The following is a 20,498-nucleotide window of genomic DNA, read 5'->3' on the forward strand; positions in this document are numbered from 1 at the left end:
ACCCAAAAACTCCATAAAAATCTCAAAAACCCAAAATCCCAAAAATATTCAAAATTCCAATAATATTTAAAATTGAAATAAATCCATCAACGCACTTAAAGCAAAATCCATCCGCCCTCCGCAACAGTTTGTCGAGGCGGACAAATTGAAATTTACTCTAGCTCACAAAGAGCCAAATGCCTAGTCGAAAATATCACTAGGATCCATTCTCAAACAATCTCTTGTCAGTAAGGACGTGGTACGTGTCCTCTAACCGGCAGTTTCGCCGCCAAATGGCACTGCAGGTAAACGGTTATGACCCGGGGCCCTCTGAACCGAGTGGTTTTGCCGCCAAATGGCACAACGAAATACCGGTTATGGCCAGAGCCAATACGTTCCTTGTTGGCATCAAATCTTTGAGATATGAATCAATAGGATATGATCGATAGGGCACAAAGCCCTCTGTTAGTTAAGGTGGAATCAAATTTGTCCCCTTAGACAAACATTCAACCCCGGTCTACAAGGTCCCCTTGGACGAAGCAACCCATGGCTGCCGACAAGGATCCTTCTGTCAGGTTGGGTCGACTACCTCCTCTGACTAAGTAGACTATGGACCACGATGACCCGGGATGACGGAACCATGGGATCTTGATCGGGTCCATCATCCATTCCCCCACCATCCGCTTTAAGTGCTAGAGGGTGAAATTTCCTATTTTAAGTATCAAACTTTTCAAACATTTCAAAATATCCAAATCCAAACTCAATTTCTAAATCCAAACCCATGCTGCTACTATATGCCAGATGCACGTATTTATATACGTATCTGATTGACGACTAGCCTTAATCGAAAGTTCTCTCTCGTGATCGAGAGGGGTAATTAACTATAGGGGCTTGCGCCTATAGGAAACCAGAACTCAGATCATAAAGTCCTCACAAAATGAGGGCGAAATCTCTGGGTAGTGTCTTATCTACAAACCCATCTGTCTTCCAAAATTTATCTCGGAACTTAGTTCGTTAAAACTCTCTCGCCGAATAAGAAAAGTGAGTGGAGGCAGAGGCCAAATTTTCGGAGCCCACAATTCATCAGCCAGTGATACTTTGTTGTCTCTTGTACTGATTGTATTTTGCTCAAATAATACTTTTTGCTGATGACACATTTAGTTTACAGAGGATCTTCCATTCTTCCCTCCTTTAACTGCATTTTGACCCGAAATTTTAAATAATTATTTGGGGATCTCAGCACGCAGTGCAATGTCAACCCAAATAAATATTTAAAATGCCTTCATTCTTTAGGGACCCTTATAGATATCATTCGTAATGCTTCTTTTGTATCTTTAGATTGAGTTGTGAGATTTTGATCTCTTCTACCCTGTGCTTTGTGCTGCGGACATTGATGGAGAATCACATGATTTGTCTTTACTGACTTGTTAGGTGATTTTTGTACCTTCAGCTCTATGCTTCTTACTTTTGCGGGCTTGATGAAAGAGTAGATACCGACGACCTAAACCCTTAGGTTTATATTAAGTCGATGGCGAAAACTCATAGGTCTAGAGCTTTGTGCATAGCAGACTTGTTAATGACAAAATTATCTTAGTTCAGCTTTAGGTTTATTGTAAACTGTAGGATATTTTCATCGGTCCTTTGCTTTGTACTTTGATGGACTTGTTAAAGAAAAATTCTTTCGATCCTCGGTTTATGCTTTACGGATTTGTTGAAGGATTTATAGGTTTTGGATTCAGTTGATAGTATCAAATGTGGGTAATATCTTGATCCTTGACCACTTGAGGAGACTTTAACCTGAGTCACTTGAGTTCATCAGATTATGAGAGCTAGGATTTGACATCTCTTCGTCCTCTAGTTGCTGAGATGGGGGTTCCTCTACTATGACCTTTCTTATGGCGTATTGAAAAGATGGAGCTGCTAGTGATCCGGTTATATTTTGGCTTGTTGAATCCAACCTCTTATACTCATTCAAGTTTTAGACTTGAGCTACAGGAAATATACTTTCCAATGCTGAATATACTAAAGTTGATAGATTTGGAGTCATCCTTTGTGGTTAAAAATTTAGAGCCTACGTAAACTTGGTAGTTGCTTACAACTCTTCCTTCTCATTGGAACTTGAATTCTCTAGTTAATTAGAATAATTTCGTAGACTACGATCACTTGAACTTACTAGCCAAATTAGTCTTCGTACTTCCTACAGTCCCTACTAATGGATTGACGAAGTGAGGGTTCCTCTAATATGACCTTTCTCATGGTTTGTTGAGTAGACAGAGCTGCCAGCGATTCGGCCTTATTTTGGCGGTAGTTCAACTTCCAGTGACAATACTGCTTCAACTCTGAACATCAGTGAATAAGGAGTGGCTTTGGTTGGTGTTTTGTAGGTTATACGATATGCCCATAGTATCTCTGTCATCTTTATATGTCAATCTCTTTTATTCTTAGTGAGGATCTTTTTTAACAATTTTATCAGCATCTTGTTAAAGGCCTCCGCCAAGCAATTTGCTCTTGAGTTGTATATTGATGATTATAGCTAATCCATTTATGCCGATTAAAGAACTTATACTTTTTTTTTTTGAATGCAATGTCGTTGTCTGAGATTATGCGGCGTGGCACACTAAATATGTAGATGACGTTATACATGAAGAAGTTGATCACATGCTCAGATGTTACTTCTTTAAAGAGAGCCACTTCTGCCCACTTAGTATACTAGTCTGTTGCTGCCAGAATAAAGCAGTGTCACGCTGAAGATGGCGGATCTATTGGCCCAATTATGTATGTGCCCCAACATTCAAATGGCCAGTATGCTATTGTTGGGTGCAATGGATTTGGCGGTTGATATATAACATCACCGTGGATTTGACATTCATAACACCTCTTAGCGTGATCAATACAATTTCTCACCATTGTCGGCCAATAGTAACCCATTCTTTTAATTTTAGCTGCCATATTGGGACCTAACTGATGTGCACCAAAAAATCCTTTATGGACTTCTGCTACTACTTTATTGGCTTCATTGGTCCCTAGGCATCTTAGCCACATCTGATCAAAAGCTCGTCGATACAGTGTATCATTGACAAACGCGTATCGCAACGCCCTTTTTTGAATTTGTGCAGCTAGAGATTTATCTATCGGGAGTTTACTTTCTTTGAAATAGTTAATGAATGGCTGCCTCCAATCATCTCCTTCCTAAATATCTAAGCAATATAGCCACAACTCTGGGCATCTACTGGGTTTACGTCTCTTGACTACATGGCGTTCGTATGGTTGATTTTTAAGAGCAACTTGTTGGGGAGGTTGAGGATCAACGGAGGTTGTATCCTGCTGGCTTGAATCTAGTATTCCCTCTACCTGCGGGAATTGCAAGATTACCAGCTTTAAAAGACCCGATAGTCGTGAACCATAATTGGTATATGCATCTCCTCGTCGGTATTCGCCACATCCTTGGCTAACTTATTGGAGGATATTTAAATGGACATGTTAGTAGAGAGATAGATGGTTTTAAAAACATTCATGTGGCTATGGGCTTAGAACGACATAAGAAAGTGGTAAGACTATATTAGATTTTTCTTTAACTTATAATTTTTTAATAGCTAATATCTTATTTAAGAAAAGAGATGAGCATCTTGTCACTTATAAAAATAGATATAGTAAAACACAGATTAATTATTTTTTTATAAAAAATTAGATCATTTAGATTACAAAGATTGTAAACTTATTCCGAGTAAAAATTTATATATCCAACATCGATTATTAGTTTTGGACTTTAAGATAAAGAGGCAGAAAATAAAAAATAAATTGAAATAATTTTCTATGATTAGATAGGGACATTTAAAGAATATTAACAAAAGTATTTTTGAGAGTAAAATTTTAGATTTTAAGATTTTTTTTCTGCATGAGGATGTTAATGTTATGGGGAAAAAATGGCTAGTGATATTAAGATTATTACAAAAGATGTGCTTGTAGTTTCAAAGGAAAAATCTCCTAATAGTAAAAATAGTTGGTAGTGGAATCCAAATGTACAAGAAAAGATAAAAATTAAGAAGATTTGTTATAAAAATTTGTTTAAATATAAAAATTCGGATAATTGGGAAGGCTATAAAGAGACTCGTAAATAATCTAAGAAAGCAATTTGTGATCCAAAGAACTTAGCTTTTAATGATTTATATAACAAATTAGATACTAAGAAGGGAGAAAGATATATGTATAAGTTAGCCAAACAAAAAGATAAGAATAGTAAACATTTAGTTCAAGTTAAGTGTATTAAGGTTGAAGATCAAAAAGTACATTTTTTAGAACATGATATTCAACAAAGGTAGATGAGATATTTTGCTAAACTTTTTAATCAAGATTGTGAAAATATGATTGACTTTAGTGGCTTTACTACCATAAATGAAAATAAAGATTTTTATTTTTATTAGTGTATTAGTAAAACCAAAGTTAGAGAGGCTTTAAAGAAAATGAAGTATGGAAAAGCTGTTAAACCAGATGATATTCCAATAGAGATGTGAAAATGCTTAGGAGATGGAGGAATTTTTTGGCTTACTAAAATTTTAAATATTATTTTGAAGATTAAAAAGATGTCAGATCAGTGGAGATTGAGTGTGTTAATTCATATTTTTAAGAATAAAAGTGATTCACAGGAGTGTGAGAATTATAGATGAATTAAATTAATGTGTCATACTTTAAAATTATGGGAGCGAGTTATGGAACGTAGGTTGCGGAGTGATACTAATATTTCTCAAAATCAATTTGGATTCATGCCGGGTAGGTCTACTATGGAAGCCATACATTTATTGAGAGATTTGATAGAGAAATATAGAGATAATAAGGAGGATATACATATGATATTTATTGATTTAGAGAAAAGCATATGATAAAGTTCCAAGAGAAGTGCTATGGAGAGTTTTTGAAAAGAAAGGGGTTAATAACGCTTATATTCAAATCATTAAAGATGTGTATGCAGGAGCTATTACTTGTGTTCAAACACAAGGTGGTTTGACCAAGTATTTTTTCTATTTCGGTTGGATTACATCAAGGATCAGCCTTAAGTCCATATCTTTTTGCTTTAGTCATGGATGTTCTCACTAGACTTTTGCAAGAGAATGTACCTTGGTGTATACTTTTTGCTGATGATATTCTTCTTGTTGATATGATTAGAGAGGGAGTTGAAGGTAAACTTGAATTATGGAGGTCAACCTTAGCGTCTAAAGGTTTTTGCTTGAGTTGATCTAAAATTGAATATATGGAGTGTAATTTTAGATCTGGTGAGAGGATTGTGACTTTGGGCAATCAAGTCATTGATAAGAGTACACATTTTAGATATCTTGGATCTATTGTTCAAAGTGATTGTGAAATAGATAGGGATATTATGAGCAGAATTCAAGTTGGATGGTTGAAGTGGAGGAATGCTTCGAGCTAGTTGTGTGATAGAAAAGTCTCCCTCAAACTTAAGGGGAAATTCTATAAGATGGTGGTGAGACCCAATGTTTAAAATTGCGTATTCGGGTATTGAGGCGTTTTTCATTCGTGAGGCAAGGCGTAAGCCTCAAGGCGTTTTGAGGTGTAAGCCTCAAAATCAAAAGATTGCGTAAACTTAAATTGACAAAATTTTTATATACTAATGAATGAATAATATAAAACATAAAAAAGCATAATTATAAAGTGAAATCAAAATATCCTAATAATAAGACAACATGAAATATAGTTAACTCAAAATTCTATCTTTCCCAAATCCTAGTATTCTTTTCATTAACATATAATTCCAATTTTCAAAAATAAATAGCAATGACATATCACATAAGAACTCATAAGTCATCAGCACTGTCATCACTAAGGGGTTCTTCATTTGAATCATCATTATGATGAACTGCTCTCTCCCCTTCCTCCTCTCCTATAGAGTCCAATGTCATGCATTTACTTCAAGATTTATGTAAGTTTTAATATATATATAGCTTGAGGCGTAAGCCTTATGCCAGTGAGGCGAGGCGGGCCTCAACCAAGTTGAGGCGCAAGCCTCATAAAAAAAACTCGATGAGTAAGCATCGAGGCGTTTTTTACTAGAATTGCGCAAAGGCGAGCCTCATATTGCGCAATTTTAAGCCATGGTGAGACCTGCAATGCTTTATGGTGCTGAATGTTGGCCATTAAAAGAGAAGCATAATACTAAGTGTTACAGATATGAGAATGCTTAGGTGGATGAGTGGTTTTACCCTTATAGATTAGATACGAAATGAGCTTATAAGTGAAAAGGTTGGAGTAGCTCCAGTGGAAAGATAAGATTAGAGAGAGTCGCCATAGATGTTTTGGCCACATTAAACAGAGGCCTTCCGATGATCTTGTTAGGAAAGTTGAGGTATTAAATTTGACTTATGTTAAGAAAGATAGAGGTATACTTAGAAAATATTAGAAATGATCTTTCTTTATTAGATTTAAATGAGAATTTGACGTCTAACATGACACAACGGCGAAAAAGGATTAATGCAGCCGACCCCATGTAGTGGGACAAAGGCTTGATATTATTGTTGTTGTTGTTGTTGCAGATGGATCAAATTTTTATCAGCTTTAGTAACTTGTTTATTTAGTATTTTAATTGATCATTTTAGGATTCATTAAAATGACTTAAGGCTATGTTTAGATGTTGATAAATCAGAATAAAAAGGAAATGTACTTGCAGCATGTCTGAAGTTGATGATAATTGGGATAAAGGGATTGATGCAGATGTTCAATAGGCATATTAATTTAATGCAATTCTTTCTTATTTCTCAATTTCAATGAACTAATTTGTTAGTACTTATCTATGTTATATGATTACAAAAAAGCTTGCTCGCAACTTATTTATCATCTCATTTAAATGGTGTGAAGTGGTTAGATACTAATTCCAAATTTATTCAATTTCATGTTTGTTTAGATTTATAAAATTATTTGTTAATTCCTCTTAATATGAAAAGCCAAGTACACGTTCGAATTTTACCTTATTCAATGAATTTAGACAAGTCAAATATGATTATTAAAATTAAACAAGCCAAGTATGAACATATAAGTGAAGCTCCGCTCAAACTTGAAATAAAATAAACAACTTATAAAATGACCAAGAAAAATCTAATCCATGAGATATTTAACTTGGCTCGATCACAACTCTTAACAGCACCTACCACCAATTAAATTTTTATGAAGTTGGAATATAGGGAATCAATAGAAAGAAAGGACCTGAAATGAAGCAAGTAAAGTGAATATCACGTTGCCATGTTGTTTAGCTTCCACTCTTCTAGTAGCAAAGCTATTTCCATCTCGTGCACGATAAACTTGATATATTATTGGCGCTGCAGGAAAGCAATTAGACAATTGACAAAGTATTATTTATTTCTTTCAGTGGAATTAACAAAATTATACTAAACAAAAAGATTAAAAAAGAAAACAGTAGTTCAAGGTAATGTTTAAGCACTTATGGGATTTGAGATTAATGATGGACATAGAGCTTGGATACTAATGATGGAAAAATACAACTAGGCTTGAGAAAATTAGATCTATAAATATTTTACCAAGTAACCAAACTAAGATTGCAACTTAAGTTCAACGGCGCTATCACATATTTCTCATCATTTAACAGTGTATTAAATTGCATTTCGCATTCTTTTATGTTAAACTAATGCACTACGATGAAATAAACAAACAAGAATCTAACGCATGCTGAAAATTAGAAATTCAATATTTATATAGTTCTTACGGCAAATCAGACTTTCATGAATAAAATTACTTGAAATTACTCAAATAGAGGTCATTATTTTGGTCTGTCATCAGATTTCATCTGTTGGTATCTTTGAAATTGAGTTGTCCTTACAAAAGAATCCTCATCTTTTTCTTAAATAAGTTCTATTTCAATCATCAAAATGGAACGTGAAGCAGGTCAACCAGAGAAATTTGAAAAAAATGAGGAGTATATTGTTGAAATAGAGAGATTTGAGAGAAAAACAATAACTTTATTATAGAACAAATCTCTCTTTATAGATCTATACAAGAGGTCTTACTAAGGAAATACATAACTATAAAATAATGAATAATTGTTGTAATATAATCCTTCCTAAATCATATATCTAGCTATGGAAGATACTCAATGCTTCCCACGGATCTCTATCCAGCACCGTTGGATTCATACAGGAATTAGGGGCTGTGATTTAACACTCCCCCTCAAGCTGAGGAATACAAATTTTTCATTCCCAGCTTGGCAATCATTCTGAGAAAGGTAGAGTTGTTTAATCCTTTGGTAATGATATCTGCAAGTTGTTCTTTAGATGATACATGATTGATGCTTATTAGACCATAGTCTAATTTTTCTTTAATAAAGTGTCTGTTCACTTTTATGTGCTTAGCCTTGTCATGGTGGACTGGATTGTGGGCTATAATGATTGCTGATTTGTTGTCACAATATAGCTTCATGGGATCATCTCACTTGATCTTTAGGCCTTCTAGAATCATTTTGATCCATAGTAACCCATATATTCTAAGGGATATAGCTCTATATTTTGCTTCTACACTCGATCTTGCCACCACATTTTTTTTTCTTGCTTCTCCATGTAACTAGGTTCCCTCCAAGGAATGTGCAATACCCAGAGGTAGATCTTTTGTGTACTAGTGACCTTGCATAATCAGCGTCAGTGTATGCTTCTAAGGTTATTCCATGGTCTCTTCTAAATATAATGCTTTACCTGGATTTCCCTTAAGGTAATGTGGTATTCTCTCTACTGCTTGCATATATGTTTGTTTTGAATTTTGCATAAACTGACTGACCATTCTTACAGCAAATAATATATCTGGTATGATGTGAAAAAGGTAGATCAATCTTCCCACAAGTTTCTGGTAAGCACCCTTGTCTACATCTAGATCTTCTTTAGCTTCCCCAATTTGAGATTTGGTTCTACTGGTGTTGGTGCTGGCTTGCATGCTAGTTTTCCTGTCTCCTTCAAAAGATATTTAATGTATTTTTGCTGTGAGATGAAGATTCCACAACTGGAGTGAGCTACTTCAATTCCAAGAAAGTATTTTAGTCTACCAAGTTCTTTAACATCAAATTCCTTAGATAGGTTTTTTCTTAGACTTATTTTCTCCTTTTCATTACTCCCAATCAGAATAATATCATTCACATACACCAATAGTATTGTAACTTCTCATGTGTCTGAATGTTTGAAAAATAATGTATGATCCCCTCAGCTTTGTTTATACCCATTAAGGGACATGAATTTAGAGAACCTTCCAAACCAGGCCCTTGGTGATTATTTGAGCTCATATAGGGCCCTTTTCAATTTGTGCACCTTGTTACCTCTAGAATTTTCCTTAAATCCTGGTGGCATTTCCATGAATATTTCTTCTTCCATATCCCAATGTAGGAATGCATTTTTTACATTCAATTGTTCTAGATGCCAATTGTACTTAGTTGCTATTGAGAGTAGAATTTTGATAATGTTCATCTTGGCTACTAGTGCAAAGGTTTCCTGATAGTCAATGTGATATGTCTGAGTGTACCCTTTTGCCACTAGTCTTGCTATGTATCTTTCCAATATGCCATCAGCTTTGTATTTACAGAGAACACCCATTTGCAGCCGACTGATTTTTTTCCCTGTCGGTAGATTGATGATCTCCCATGACTTATTCTTTTATAGGGCCTGCATTTCATCTTTCATGGCATTTTTATAATTTGCATCAGATAGTACCTTAGAAATATCATTAGGAATATGAATATCATCTAGTGTAACCAAGAAGTTTTTGTGTTGGAAGAAAAAATTCTTGAAGGATATAGAGTTGGTTATAGGGTATAAGGGAGGTGGAGAATTTACCTTATTTTCATAAGATGGTTCAGATTCTTAGATCTGCTTCGGAGGACATGTTGAACTTGTACTCCAGAAATATACCTTCTCAAATCTAAGGATAGTTTTGTCTTCAGCTTCCCTATTTAGAATTTCAGGAGGATTGATTTGATGTGGTGGAGGAAGGTCAAGAGGGGCAAGCATGCTTTCATTATCTTCTTCTGTTTCAGTTTCCCCCTGAAGATGAGGTTTGGTAAAGTAGAAATTTTGTTCATCAAAAGTGACATCAATGAATACAAGCATTTTCTTTGTAAGGGGTGATAACATTTACAACCTTTTTGGGTGGCAGAGTATCCAATGAAGATACATTTGAATGACCTTGGATCTAGTTTTCTTCTGTTTTGGTTGTGGATGGGAACATATAGATAGCGCACCCAAAAATTTTGGATGTAAGGTTATTATGGTTTCAAGACTTGGGGTAAAAGGAGGACAAAATATACATTGGAGCTTTCTTCCCCAAGGTTTTTTATGGTAGTCGACTTATGAGGGTAGGAGGCAATTAGGAGAGCTGCCCCCACCCCCCCCCCCCTAGGATTTGGGTATAGTGTGGTGGAGCAGGAAGGCACGAATAGAGGTTAGGAGGTGACCATTTTTTCTTTCCACAACCCCATTTTGTTGTGGGGTGTGAATTAGGAGGATTTGTGAATGATATCTTCACTTTGAAAGTAAGAGTATAGGGTTTGGTTGAAATAGTCTTTAGCATTGTTAGAACTAAATATTTTTATTTTGACCCCGAATTGATTCTGGATCATGGTGTGAAAATAGGAAGAATGATGCTAACGTCATATTTATTTTTGAGTAGTAGATCCAAGAAACTCGAGTACAGTCATCAATGAAAGATACAAACCAGCGAGCCCTAGAATGTTGGGGATTTTTTAGGGTCCACGTATGCCACTATGAATGAGATAGAAAAGAGTATTGCATCTCTCATTCTTGTTTGGAAAAGAGGTTCTTTTATGTTTGACTAATCCACAAGTTTCACAATGGAAATTTTCATTTTCCAATTTATGAAAAAACTTTAGATACATTGTTTCAAGACTTCTAATGATGGATGTCGTAATATGAAGTGATTAAGACAGATAGTAGATTTCTTGTCAACTAGGGATAACATAGAATAGCTATTTTTAGATTTGCTCAGCTCTTCCAAGTAGTATAGTCCAACTCTCTCCTTAGCAAGTCCAATCGTCTTTCCCGATCTCTGGTCCTGAAATAAGTAAAAGGTAGGGCTAAATCATTCTTGACAATTATGATCACTAGTAAGTTTTTGTATGGATATAATATTTGTGAATAATTAAGAAACATGGAGTACATTTTTTTAGAGTGAGGGAAGGGGATAAGGGTATGTCTCATTGGCCTTCTACTTTGGCAAAAGAACCATCAGTAGTGATGATTTTCTTTTCTATTGAGCAAGGATCATATTTGATGAAGTGAGTAATGGAGTTTGTTATGTAATCTGTGGCTCCTGAGTCAATGATACATATTTCTTTCAAATGATTTATAGAGATACTTAATCCAGTGAATATGTGAAACTTACTTGAAAGTGCAAGAGAGGAAGATGCAGGTGATTTTTCAAGGGATACCATGAGTTGTCTGAGTCTTTTAATGTGTTCTTTATTGAAGCTGGTTAGTGTTTCTGGGTTAGGCTGACTTATTGTGGTGTTAGCATATGAGGTGTCTATTTTCTTATTTCTTTGGTTTCACTCCTTACTTGTGGGCTTTCCATGTATCTTCCAGCATGTCTCTTTCATATATCTTGGCTTCTTGCAATAAGTACACCAAAGAGAGTCTTTTTCTTTGAATTTTGCAGTCTTTAACTTTCTCCTTCCATAGAACTTCTTTGATCACCATTATTGAGCTCTCAACAAATTTTGGCTCCAACATTACCCCTCATTAGCTCTCTTCAGCACGAATGAGAACAATGGTTTCATTTAGTGATGGCGTCTCTTTGCCAAGGATCTAGACACTTGATCAAAATTCTATATTTAGTCTTACAAGAAAATCATAATTTCTATTTTTTTCAATGAAGTTCTTTAGAATGGTAGCATATTCTGGACATTTGGTCTCTATGCATATATAGTGATCAAGTTCTTGCCATAGGTTTTGTAGAAAAGTGGCATACTCCGCCACAGTCTTGCTTCCTTGTTTGGTGCTTCCTACTTTGATTTTGATTTCAAAAATTTGAACAGCATCTCGAGCTTTTGAGAATATTTTTCTGGCGCTATGATGCACCGACACTCCGCTTGAAGAGGAAATGCAGTGTCAGACACGTGTCAGACACGGACACGCGCCCAACACGGCACATACATATGTCTGACACGGCTCCGGCGTGTCTTATTTGACAACAACAACAACAACATCAAGCCTTTATCCCACTACGTGGGGTCGGCTACATGAATCCTTTTTCTCCATTGTGTCCTATTAAAAGTCAAATTCTCGTTTAAATCTAATAAAGAAAGGTCATTCCTAATATTTTCTAACCAAGTCTTTTTAGGTCTACCCCTACCTTTCTTAACATAAGTCAAATCTAATACCTCTACTCTCCTAACCGGGTCATCGCCAGGCCGTCGTTTTATGTGACCAAACCATCTAAGGCGACTTTCTCTAATCTTATCTTCTACTGGAGCTACTCCAATCTTTTCACGTATATGCTCATTTCGTATCCTATCTCTAAGGGTAAAGCCACTCATCCACCTGAGCATCCTCATCTCTGCCACACTTAACTTAGTATTATGCTTCTCTTTTAAAGGCCAACATTCGGCACCATAAAGCATTGCAGGCCTCACTACCATCTTATAGAATTTTCCCTTAAGTTTGAGGGGTACATTTCTATCACATAACAAGCCCGATGCATTCCTCCACTTCAACCATCCAACTTGAATTCTGCTGATAATATCCCCATCTATTTCACCATCACTCTGAACAATAGATCCAAGATATCTAAAACGTGTACTCTTATTAATGACTTGATCGCCCAAAGTCACAATCCCCTCACTAGGTCTATTACTACTAAAATTGCACTCCATATATTCCGTTTTAGATCTACTCAAGCGAAAACCTTTAGACTCTAAGGTTGACCTCCATAATTCAAGTTTACCTTCAACTCCCTCTCTAATCTTATCAACAAGAAGAATATCATCAACAAAAAGCATACACCAAGGTACATCCTCTTGCAAATGTCTAGTGAGAACATCCATGACTAAAGCAAAAAGATATGGGCTTAAGGCTGATCCTTGATGTAACCCAACCGAAATAGGAAAATACTTGGTCAATCCACCTTGTGTTTGAACACAAGTAATAGCTCCTGCATACATATCTTTAATGATTTGAATATAAGCATTATTAACTCCTTTCTTTTCAAGAACTCTCCATAACACTTCTCTTGGAACTTTATCATATGCTTTTTCTAAATCAATAAATATCATATGTAGATCATCCTTATTTTCTCTATATTTCTCCATCAAACCTCTTAATAAATGTATGGCTTCCATAGTCGACCTACCCGGCATGAATCCAAATTGATTTTGAGAAACATTAGTATCACACCGCAACCTATGCTCCATAACTCACTCCCATAGTTTTAAAGTATGACACATTAACTTAATACCTCTATAATTCGCACAATCTTGAACATCACCTTTATTCTTAAAAATAGGAATTAACACACTCATTCTCCACTCATCTGGCATCTTCTTAGTCTTCAAAATAGTATTAAAAAGTTTAGTAAGCCAAGAAATCCCTTCATCTCCTAAGCATTTCCACACCTCTATTGGAATATCATCAGGTCCAACAGCTTTTCCACCCTTCATTCTATTTAAAGCCTCTCTAACTTCAGTTTTACTAATACGCCGATAAAAACAGAAATCTTTACTTTCATTTAGGGTGCTAAGGTCACTATAGTCAATCTTATTTTCACAATTTTCATTAAAAAGTTTAGCAAAATATCTCATCCACCTTTGTTGAATATCATCTTCTAAGAAAAGTATTTTTTGATCTTCATCCTTAATACACTTCACTTGAACTAAATCCTTACTACTCCTATCTCTTTGTTTGGCTAACTTATACATATATCTTTCTCCCTCCTTAGTATTTAATCTATTATATAAATCGCTAAAAGCTAATGTCTTTGCATCGCATATGGCTTTCTTAGCATCCTTACGAGCAACTTTATATATTTCCCAATTATCGGAATTTTTAAAATTAAACCAATTTTTATAACAAAGCTTCTTATTTTTTATCTTTTCTTGCACATTAGGATTCCACCACCAACTATTTTTACTATTAGGAGCTTTTCCCTTTGATACTCCAAGGACATCTTTTGCAATATTCTTAAGATCACTAGCCACTTTTTCCCACATAATATTAGCATCCTCATGCACAGACAAAATCTTAAGATCTAAAATCTTACTCACAAAAATATTTTGGTTAATATTCTTTAAATGCCCCCATCTAATCCTAGAAAATTGTTTTACTTTATTTTTTATTTTATGCCCCTTTATCTTAAAGTCCAAAACTAATAATCGATGTTGGGTACATAAACTTTCACTCGGAATAACTTTACAATCTTTGCAATCTAAACGGTTTAATTTTCTAATAAGAAAATAGTCAATCTGGGTTGTACTACATCCATTTTTATAAGTGATGAGATGCTCATTCCTTTTCTTAAATAAGGCACCATTTCTAGTATGACTCCTACCTGAATACCATAGTTTAAATCCTAAACTATCAATTTCCTTAGCCTTATCTCCAACCCATTTAGTTTCCTGAATGCACAAAATATTTAACTTCCTATGAATCATAATATCTATTAATTCCATTAATTTTCCTGTAAGGGAACCTATATTCCAAGTTCCTATCCTAATTATAGTATCATGGACTAGCTTCTTTGCCCACATCCGTCCTTGATGTGGGAACCCTTGCCTATTTAACACTGCACCCGGGCGCCGGTGCAGCGGCCCTTGCACACTTGTCACTGTATTCAGGCCATACAGCGCGTCGCTTCCAGGGGACGCCCTAGCATTAACACAATTTCTTAAAGGATTCATGTCATTATTGTTCGACAAGTTTTACGCTGGCTGTCGACTACCTCAACCCTCCACTTTTCTCATCCAGGACTTGGGACCTGGCAACGGCGTGTCTTATTTAACAATACATAAAATTTAATAGGACACGTGTGTCCAAATATTTAATAACTAAATAAAAAAAGGAAAATTCTATTTATATCTCCGCGCCCGAGCCCTAATTTCTCTGTTCCTATTTGGCGGAGTTTCCTTTGTATTCCTCTAGGGCGGCGAGTGAGGCGAACACCCGAGGCGATACAGCGAGTGTGATTCTGTTGTCTTCTCCCTTTATCGTTTCTGTGAGCACCCCTTGGCCAAGCCGAGCACTCCATCTTCTTCCCGATCCCTTCATCATTTCTGCGAGCTGCCGAGCCCAAGCCGTGAGCCATTTCTGCAAGCTGCCGAGCCAACCGAGCATCTCATTAAATCCTGTAAGTGGATTTAGCCATTTTTTTCTCACTTAGTTAGTGCTTGTAGTTATGTAGTATTTTATTGAAGCAATAGGATACAAGAGGATTTCTAGTGGTTGAAGCAACTGATCATGGAGTCGGGCTGTAGAACTGATTTCATAAAATGTGCTAACAAATATGAGATATTTCGGTATTTACATAATCCAGACCTAACACCTGGCACCACACAAAGACTATACAATATTAAAGCAAAGTATAAAAAAACTACCCTACACTACAACAGTTATAAATTAAATATGTTGGGATAGTTACAAATACAAACAACAAGCAAATACTAATAAATAGATATAAACTATACTAACATTCTCCACTTTGTTTATATCAAATTTAATCGACTTGGAAGTACATTTAACATCTCCAATCAGTACGGTAATTTTCTTGTAAGCAATTTCTTTGTTAGTATGTATGTTTGTTCATGATTTGTTGCAATCTTTATGATATTCACCAACTCTTTGATCATGACATCCCTGAAGAAATGCAATTTGACATCCACATCAGAGCCCTGCATTGGGTACCCATACCCACACCCACCCACGTACCCACCCATACCCAATGGGCATGGGTGGGTATGGGTACGCCCATAGCCTCGTGGGTGGGTATGGGTGGGTACTCAACATCAGAGGAGAACCAATTTACATTACTAATCATCTCATACATGCAATATATTATAATAATCCTTACTATACAGTGCGCAACACTGAACCGCGTCACGACCATGATAAATTTTGATATGTGGCTTGAAAGTTTGCTGTCAAAGAAAATGGCATAAAATCTCAATGCCATCATTCTATGGCAGACTGCATTCAATAAGCTTGGAAAGTGGGTGGTGTGGGTGGGTACGACATCCGGAAAGTCACAATAGGTGGGTGTGGGTGGGCAAAGCCCGCTAGCGCAGAACGTGGGTACCCAGTGGGTACCCAACCAAGACCCAATGTAGGGCTCTGATCCACATGCTTTAATTTTTCATTATATTTTACATTGAAGATCTATTTGCATATAATAGGTTTTTTTCCATTTTGGTAAGATCAAGAATTACGATTACCAGTTTACCACGTACCATTTCTTTGAAGTGCTTCATTTCGTCATTAGTAGTGTCTCTTCATTTATGTATTTTTAATATTTCCTGAATATTGTAGGAAATGCTTACACTAGAAAAGAAAGTTTTATAAGCTTTGAACCTCTAATTCTTTTGATTTTATTTAACCCAATTTATTTAGACTTTATTTCTTCTAGTTCACCAGTGAATTTAAAAGCAAAATGAGCTCTAGTGCTGGCGGGAGTGGTTCAAAAGAGTCATATATAGAAACTAATAAGCTATTATGGATTCATGTTACAAAGTAAGGAAATACTTTTGAATGAGGAGGGAATGTGTCATTCAAATGCAATTATTGTAGTGTCACCTACAAAGGAGAATATTCTATGATGAAAACACTTCTACTCAATGTTTAAAATTGCGTATTCGGGTATTGAGGCGTTTTTCATTCGTGAGGTGAGGCGTAAGCCTCAAGGCATTTTGAGGCATAAGCCTCAAAATCAAAATATTGCGTAAACATAAAATGATAAATTTTTTTATATACTAATGAGTGAATAATATAAAACATAAAAAAGCATAAGACATGAAGTGAAATCAAAATATCCCAATAATAAGACAACATGAAATATAGTTCAATTCAAAATTCTATCTTTCCCAAATCCCAGTATTCTTTTCATTAACATATAGTTCAAATTTCTAAAAATAAATAGCAATGACATATCACATAAGAACTCATAAGTCATCAACACTGTTATCACTAAGGGGTTCTTTATTTGAATCATCATTATGATGAAATGCTCTCTCCCCTTCCTCCTCTCCTATAGAGTTCAATGTCGGGCATTTACTTAAAGATTTATGTAAGTTTTAATATATATAACGTGAGGTGTAAGCCTCATGCCAATGAGGCGAGGCGGGCCTCAACTAAGTTGAGGCGCAAGCCTCATAAAAAAGCTCGAGGCGTAAGCATCGAGGCGTTTTTTACTGGAATTGCGCAAAGGCGAGCCTCATATTGCGCAATTTTAAACCATGCTTCTACTTAAGATTGATGGCCATATAATTAAAATGTGTCCTAAGATTACTACGTCACAGCTGATTGAATTGAACAGACAAGTTGATGAAGCTAAATCTAGGATCAAAAGGGCACTTCCTAATGAGATACATTTGTCTTCTACTCTTGGTTCATCCCACACTTCTTTCTCACATGTTAGAGTTGATCATTCATTATCATTTAGAAGTGAATGCTATGAGTCAAAAAAAAAAAGGAGTTGTCAGTAGTTCTTTAGAGAAGACTTTTAACATGCAGCAGTGAGATGAATTGGATGGTGAAATTATAAGGATGTTTTTTTCAGCGTGACTTCCTTTCAATTTTGCAAAAAAACCTTATTATAAAAATGCATTCACTTTTGCATGTAATAACAACCTTGCAGGTTATGTTCCACCTGACTACAATGCAATATGATAAAAATTATTGAAAAGAGAAAGAGCACATATTGAGATATTGCTTAAACAAATGAAAGGAGTTTGGAAAGAAAAAGATGTCAGTTTGATGTGCGGTGGTTGGACAGATCCTCAAAAAAAATCACTCATTAATTTCATGATCGTTACAGAGAATTATTCAAAGTTTATTAAAACTGTAAATTGTGAAGGAGAATACAAGGATAAATACTTCATTGCCAATTTGATTAAAGATGTGATAGTCATGATTGAGCCTTCAAATGTTGTGTAGGTTATTACAGATAATGCATTAATATGCAGAGCTGCAAGATTGTTAGTGGAGCAAACGTATCCTCATATATTTTGGACACCATGTGCTGTACACACTTTAAATCTTGCACTAAAAAATATTTGTGCAGCAAAGAATACAGAGGCTAATGAAATCATCTATGTTGAATGTTATTGGATAACATTGGTTGCAAATGATGTTGTTATGATCAGAATTTTTATTATGAACCATTCAATGAGACTTTCAATGTTTAATGATCTCTCCCACTTGAGAATGTTAGTTGTTGTTGAAACTCGTTTTGCTTCTGTAATAATCATGTTGAGAAGATTCAAACAAATTAAAATTGTTCTTCAATCTATGATGATTAGTGAAAAATGATCTTGTTATCAAGAAGATAATATTGGGAAGGCAATGTATATAAAAGAAAAGATCTTAGATGACTTGTGATGGGATAATGTATGTTACATTTTGGCTTTCACTGATCCAATTTAAGATATGTTAAGAGAAGTTGACATAAATAAATTATGCCTACATTTAATTTATGAGATGTGGGACTCTATATTAGCAAAGGTGAAAGAAATTATATGCATACATGAAAGAAAGTCACATGATGAAGACTCAAGCTTTTTTAGAGTTGTTTATACCATTCTTAAGGATAGGTGGAGCAAAAGCAACACACCTCTGCATTGTTTGAATCATTCATTAAATCCAAGGTACATTTATATCATCTTTTAAATTAATTTAAATTTCTTAGTAAATAATTTTATATGTTTTATATTATTTGAGGGTATTCAAGTAAAGAATGGCTTTAGGAAGACCCTCAATGTGTCTCACCACAAAAAGATTTAGAAGTTTCAAATGAGAAAGATATGCTTGAAACGATATTTTTCAAATGAGGAGAAAAGAAAGACTAATATAAAACTTGCAAAGTTTTTTGGATATTTAGAAGATTTTGGTGATCAAGAATCTTTGGTTAATAGATGGACGATGGATCCAAAAATATGGTAGTTGATTCATTGAGCTTTAACACCATTTCTTCAAACAATAGCAATAAAACTTTTTAGTCAAGTATCATCATCTTCTTGTTAGAAGAGAAATTGGAGCACATAATCATTTATTCAATTGATGGAGATGAATAAAATAACTTCATAACAAGCTAAAAATTTAATTTATATGCATACAAATCTTCGTCTTCTATCAAGGAAGATTTGGGATGTGGGATGTTGTTGGAGATGAGTTCGAGAGCCTTGATGATATGGGATTATTGGAGGTTGCAAATCTTTCGCTAGATGAACCAGAGTTGGAAGCAATGATATTCAATGATGATGATATTAAAGGCCAAAGACTAACCTCTGAATCTAATTCTATCATTCTCTCTATTGAGTAGTTGAACCTTCATGTTGTACTAAATGATTTTTTGCTTATATTTTTACTAGACATTTTGCACTAAGCATTTTTATATTATAAGCTAAAAAAGTTATCATGACATTGATTTATTATTACTTGTCATTTCTAATATAATGTCATCTTAATTTCTATATATTATATTAAAAAAATTATTATGCCATGTCCACACTGCACCCGTGTCCTATATTTTTAAAAAATGTTTGTGTTCGTGTCGTATCGTGTTCGTGTAGCCATGTCCATGTCGGTGCATCATAGGTCTAGCAACATTCCATATATCCTTTTCAATAAAAAGAAATATAAATGTATTACTAATTTCTGGAGTCATGGAATTCAACAACCATGACATAATCATGGAGTCTGCTTTATCTCATGCCCCAAAATTAAGATCTCCTCCTTTTGGTCCTCTGATAAAGTGATGCATTTTTTCTTTCCCCTTTAAGTGGGTCTTTAAAAAATTAAGACCACTTTAGGTAGTTCTTCCTATTTAGGAGATATGAAGGTTGCATGCTTTAGAGATCACCTCGTTTTTGGCATATCATAGTGTCTTCTATTTGATCAAATCTCTGTGATGAATTTTCTTCATACATTATGATGTTATAATAGCAATAAAAACTGATTTGATTATATCAGCAATAAAGGTTGATTCAGCAATAAAGGTTAATTTCGGGTCCTAATCAGGTTCCCAATTTGATTTAAGATTTATTGTTGTTGTCGGACCATCCCAGCTACCTAAGAGAAGGGCCCCGTCCGTCTCTGTGTATCCGAGCAAACCAGGGAAATCGAAAGGAGCTTCCGATCGAATCGAGCGTGTGAAACCCCTTAAGTAAAAGAAAGTTAACTCTTAAACATTGAGGCACCTTTTGGTGTAATGGCTGAAATTTCTAGAGATCTGAGATAGGAGATTCTACATGAGGCTCATTATTCAGGCTATATTATTCATCCATGAAGTATTAAGATATACGGAGATCT

At 35.1% G+C, this 20,498-nt stretch overlaps 1 protein-coding gene across 2 annotated transcripts in view; it reads right to left on the bottom strand.

Moving 5' to 3' along the window:
* Positions 1-20,498, bottom strand: part of LOC110094120 (acyl-CoA thioesterase 2) — an 86,981-nt gene that overhangs the window by 31,332 nt on the left and 35,151 nt on the right. For both annotated transcript variants that reach the window (XM_028696236.1, XM_028696237.1), the window contains exon 9: positions 7,189-7,301. In XM_028696236.1, the coding sequence (XP_028552069.1) occupies positions 7,189-7,301 (113 nt within the window). The remainder of the gene's footprint in view (positions 1-7,188; positions 7,302-20,498) is intronic.

Source organism: Dendrobium catenatum, unplaced genomic scaffold (assembly GCF_001605985.2).
Source record: "Dendrobium catenatum unplaced genomic scaffold, ASM160598v2 fragScaff_scaffold_721, whole genome shotgun sequence".
In the NCBI taxonomy this organism is placed as follows: domain Eukaryota; kingdom Viridiplantae; phylum Streptophyta; class Magnoliopsida; order Asparagales; family Orchidaceae; genus Dendrobium; species Dendrobium catenatum.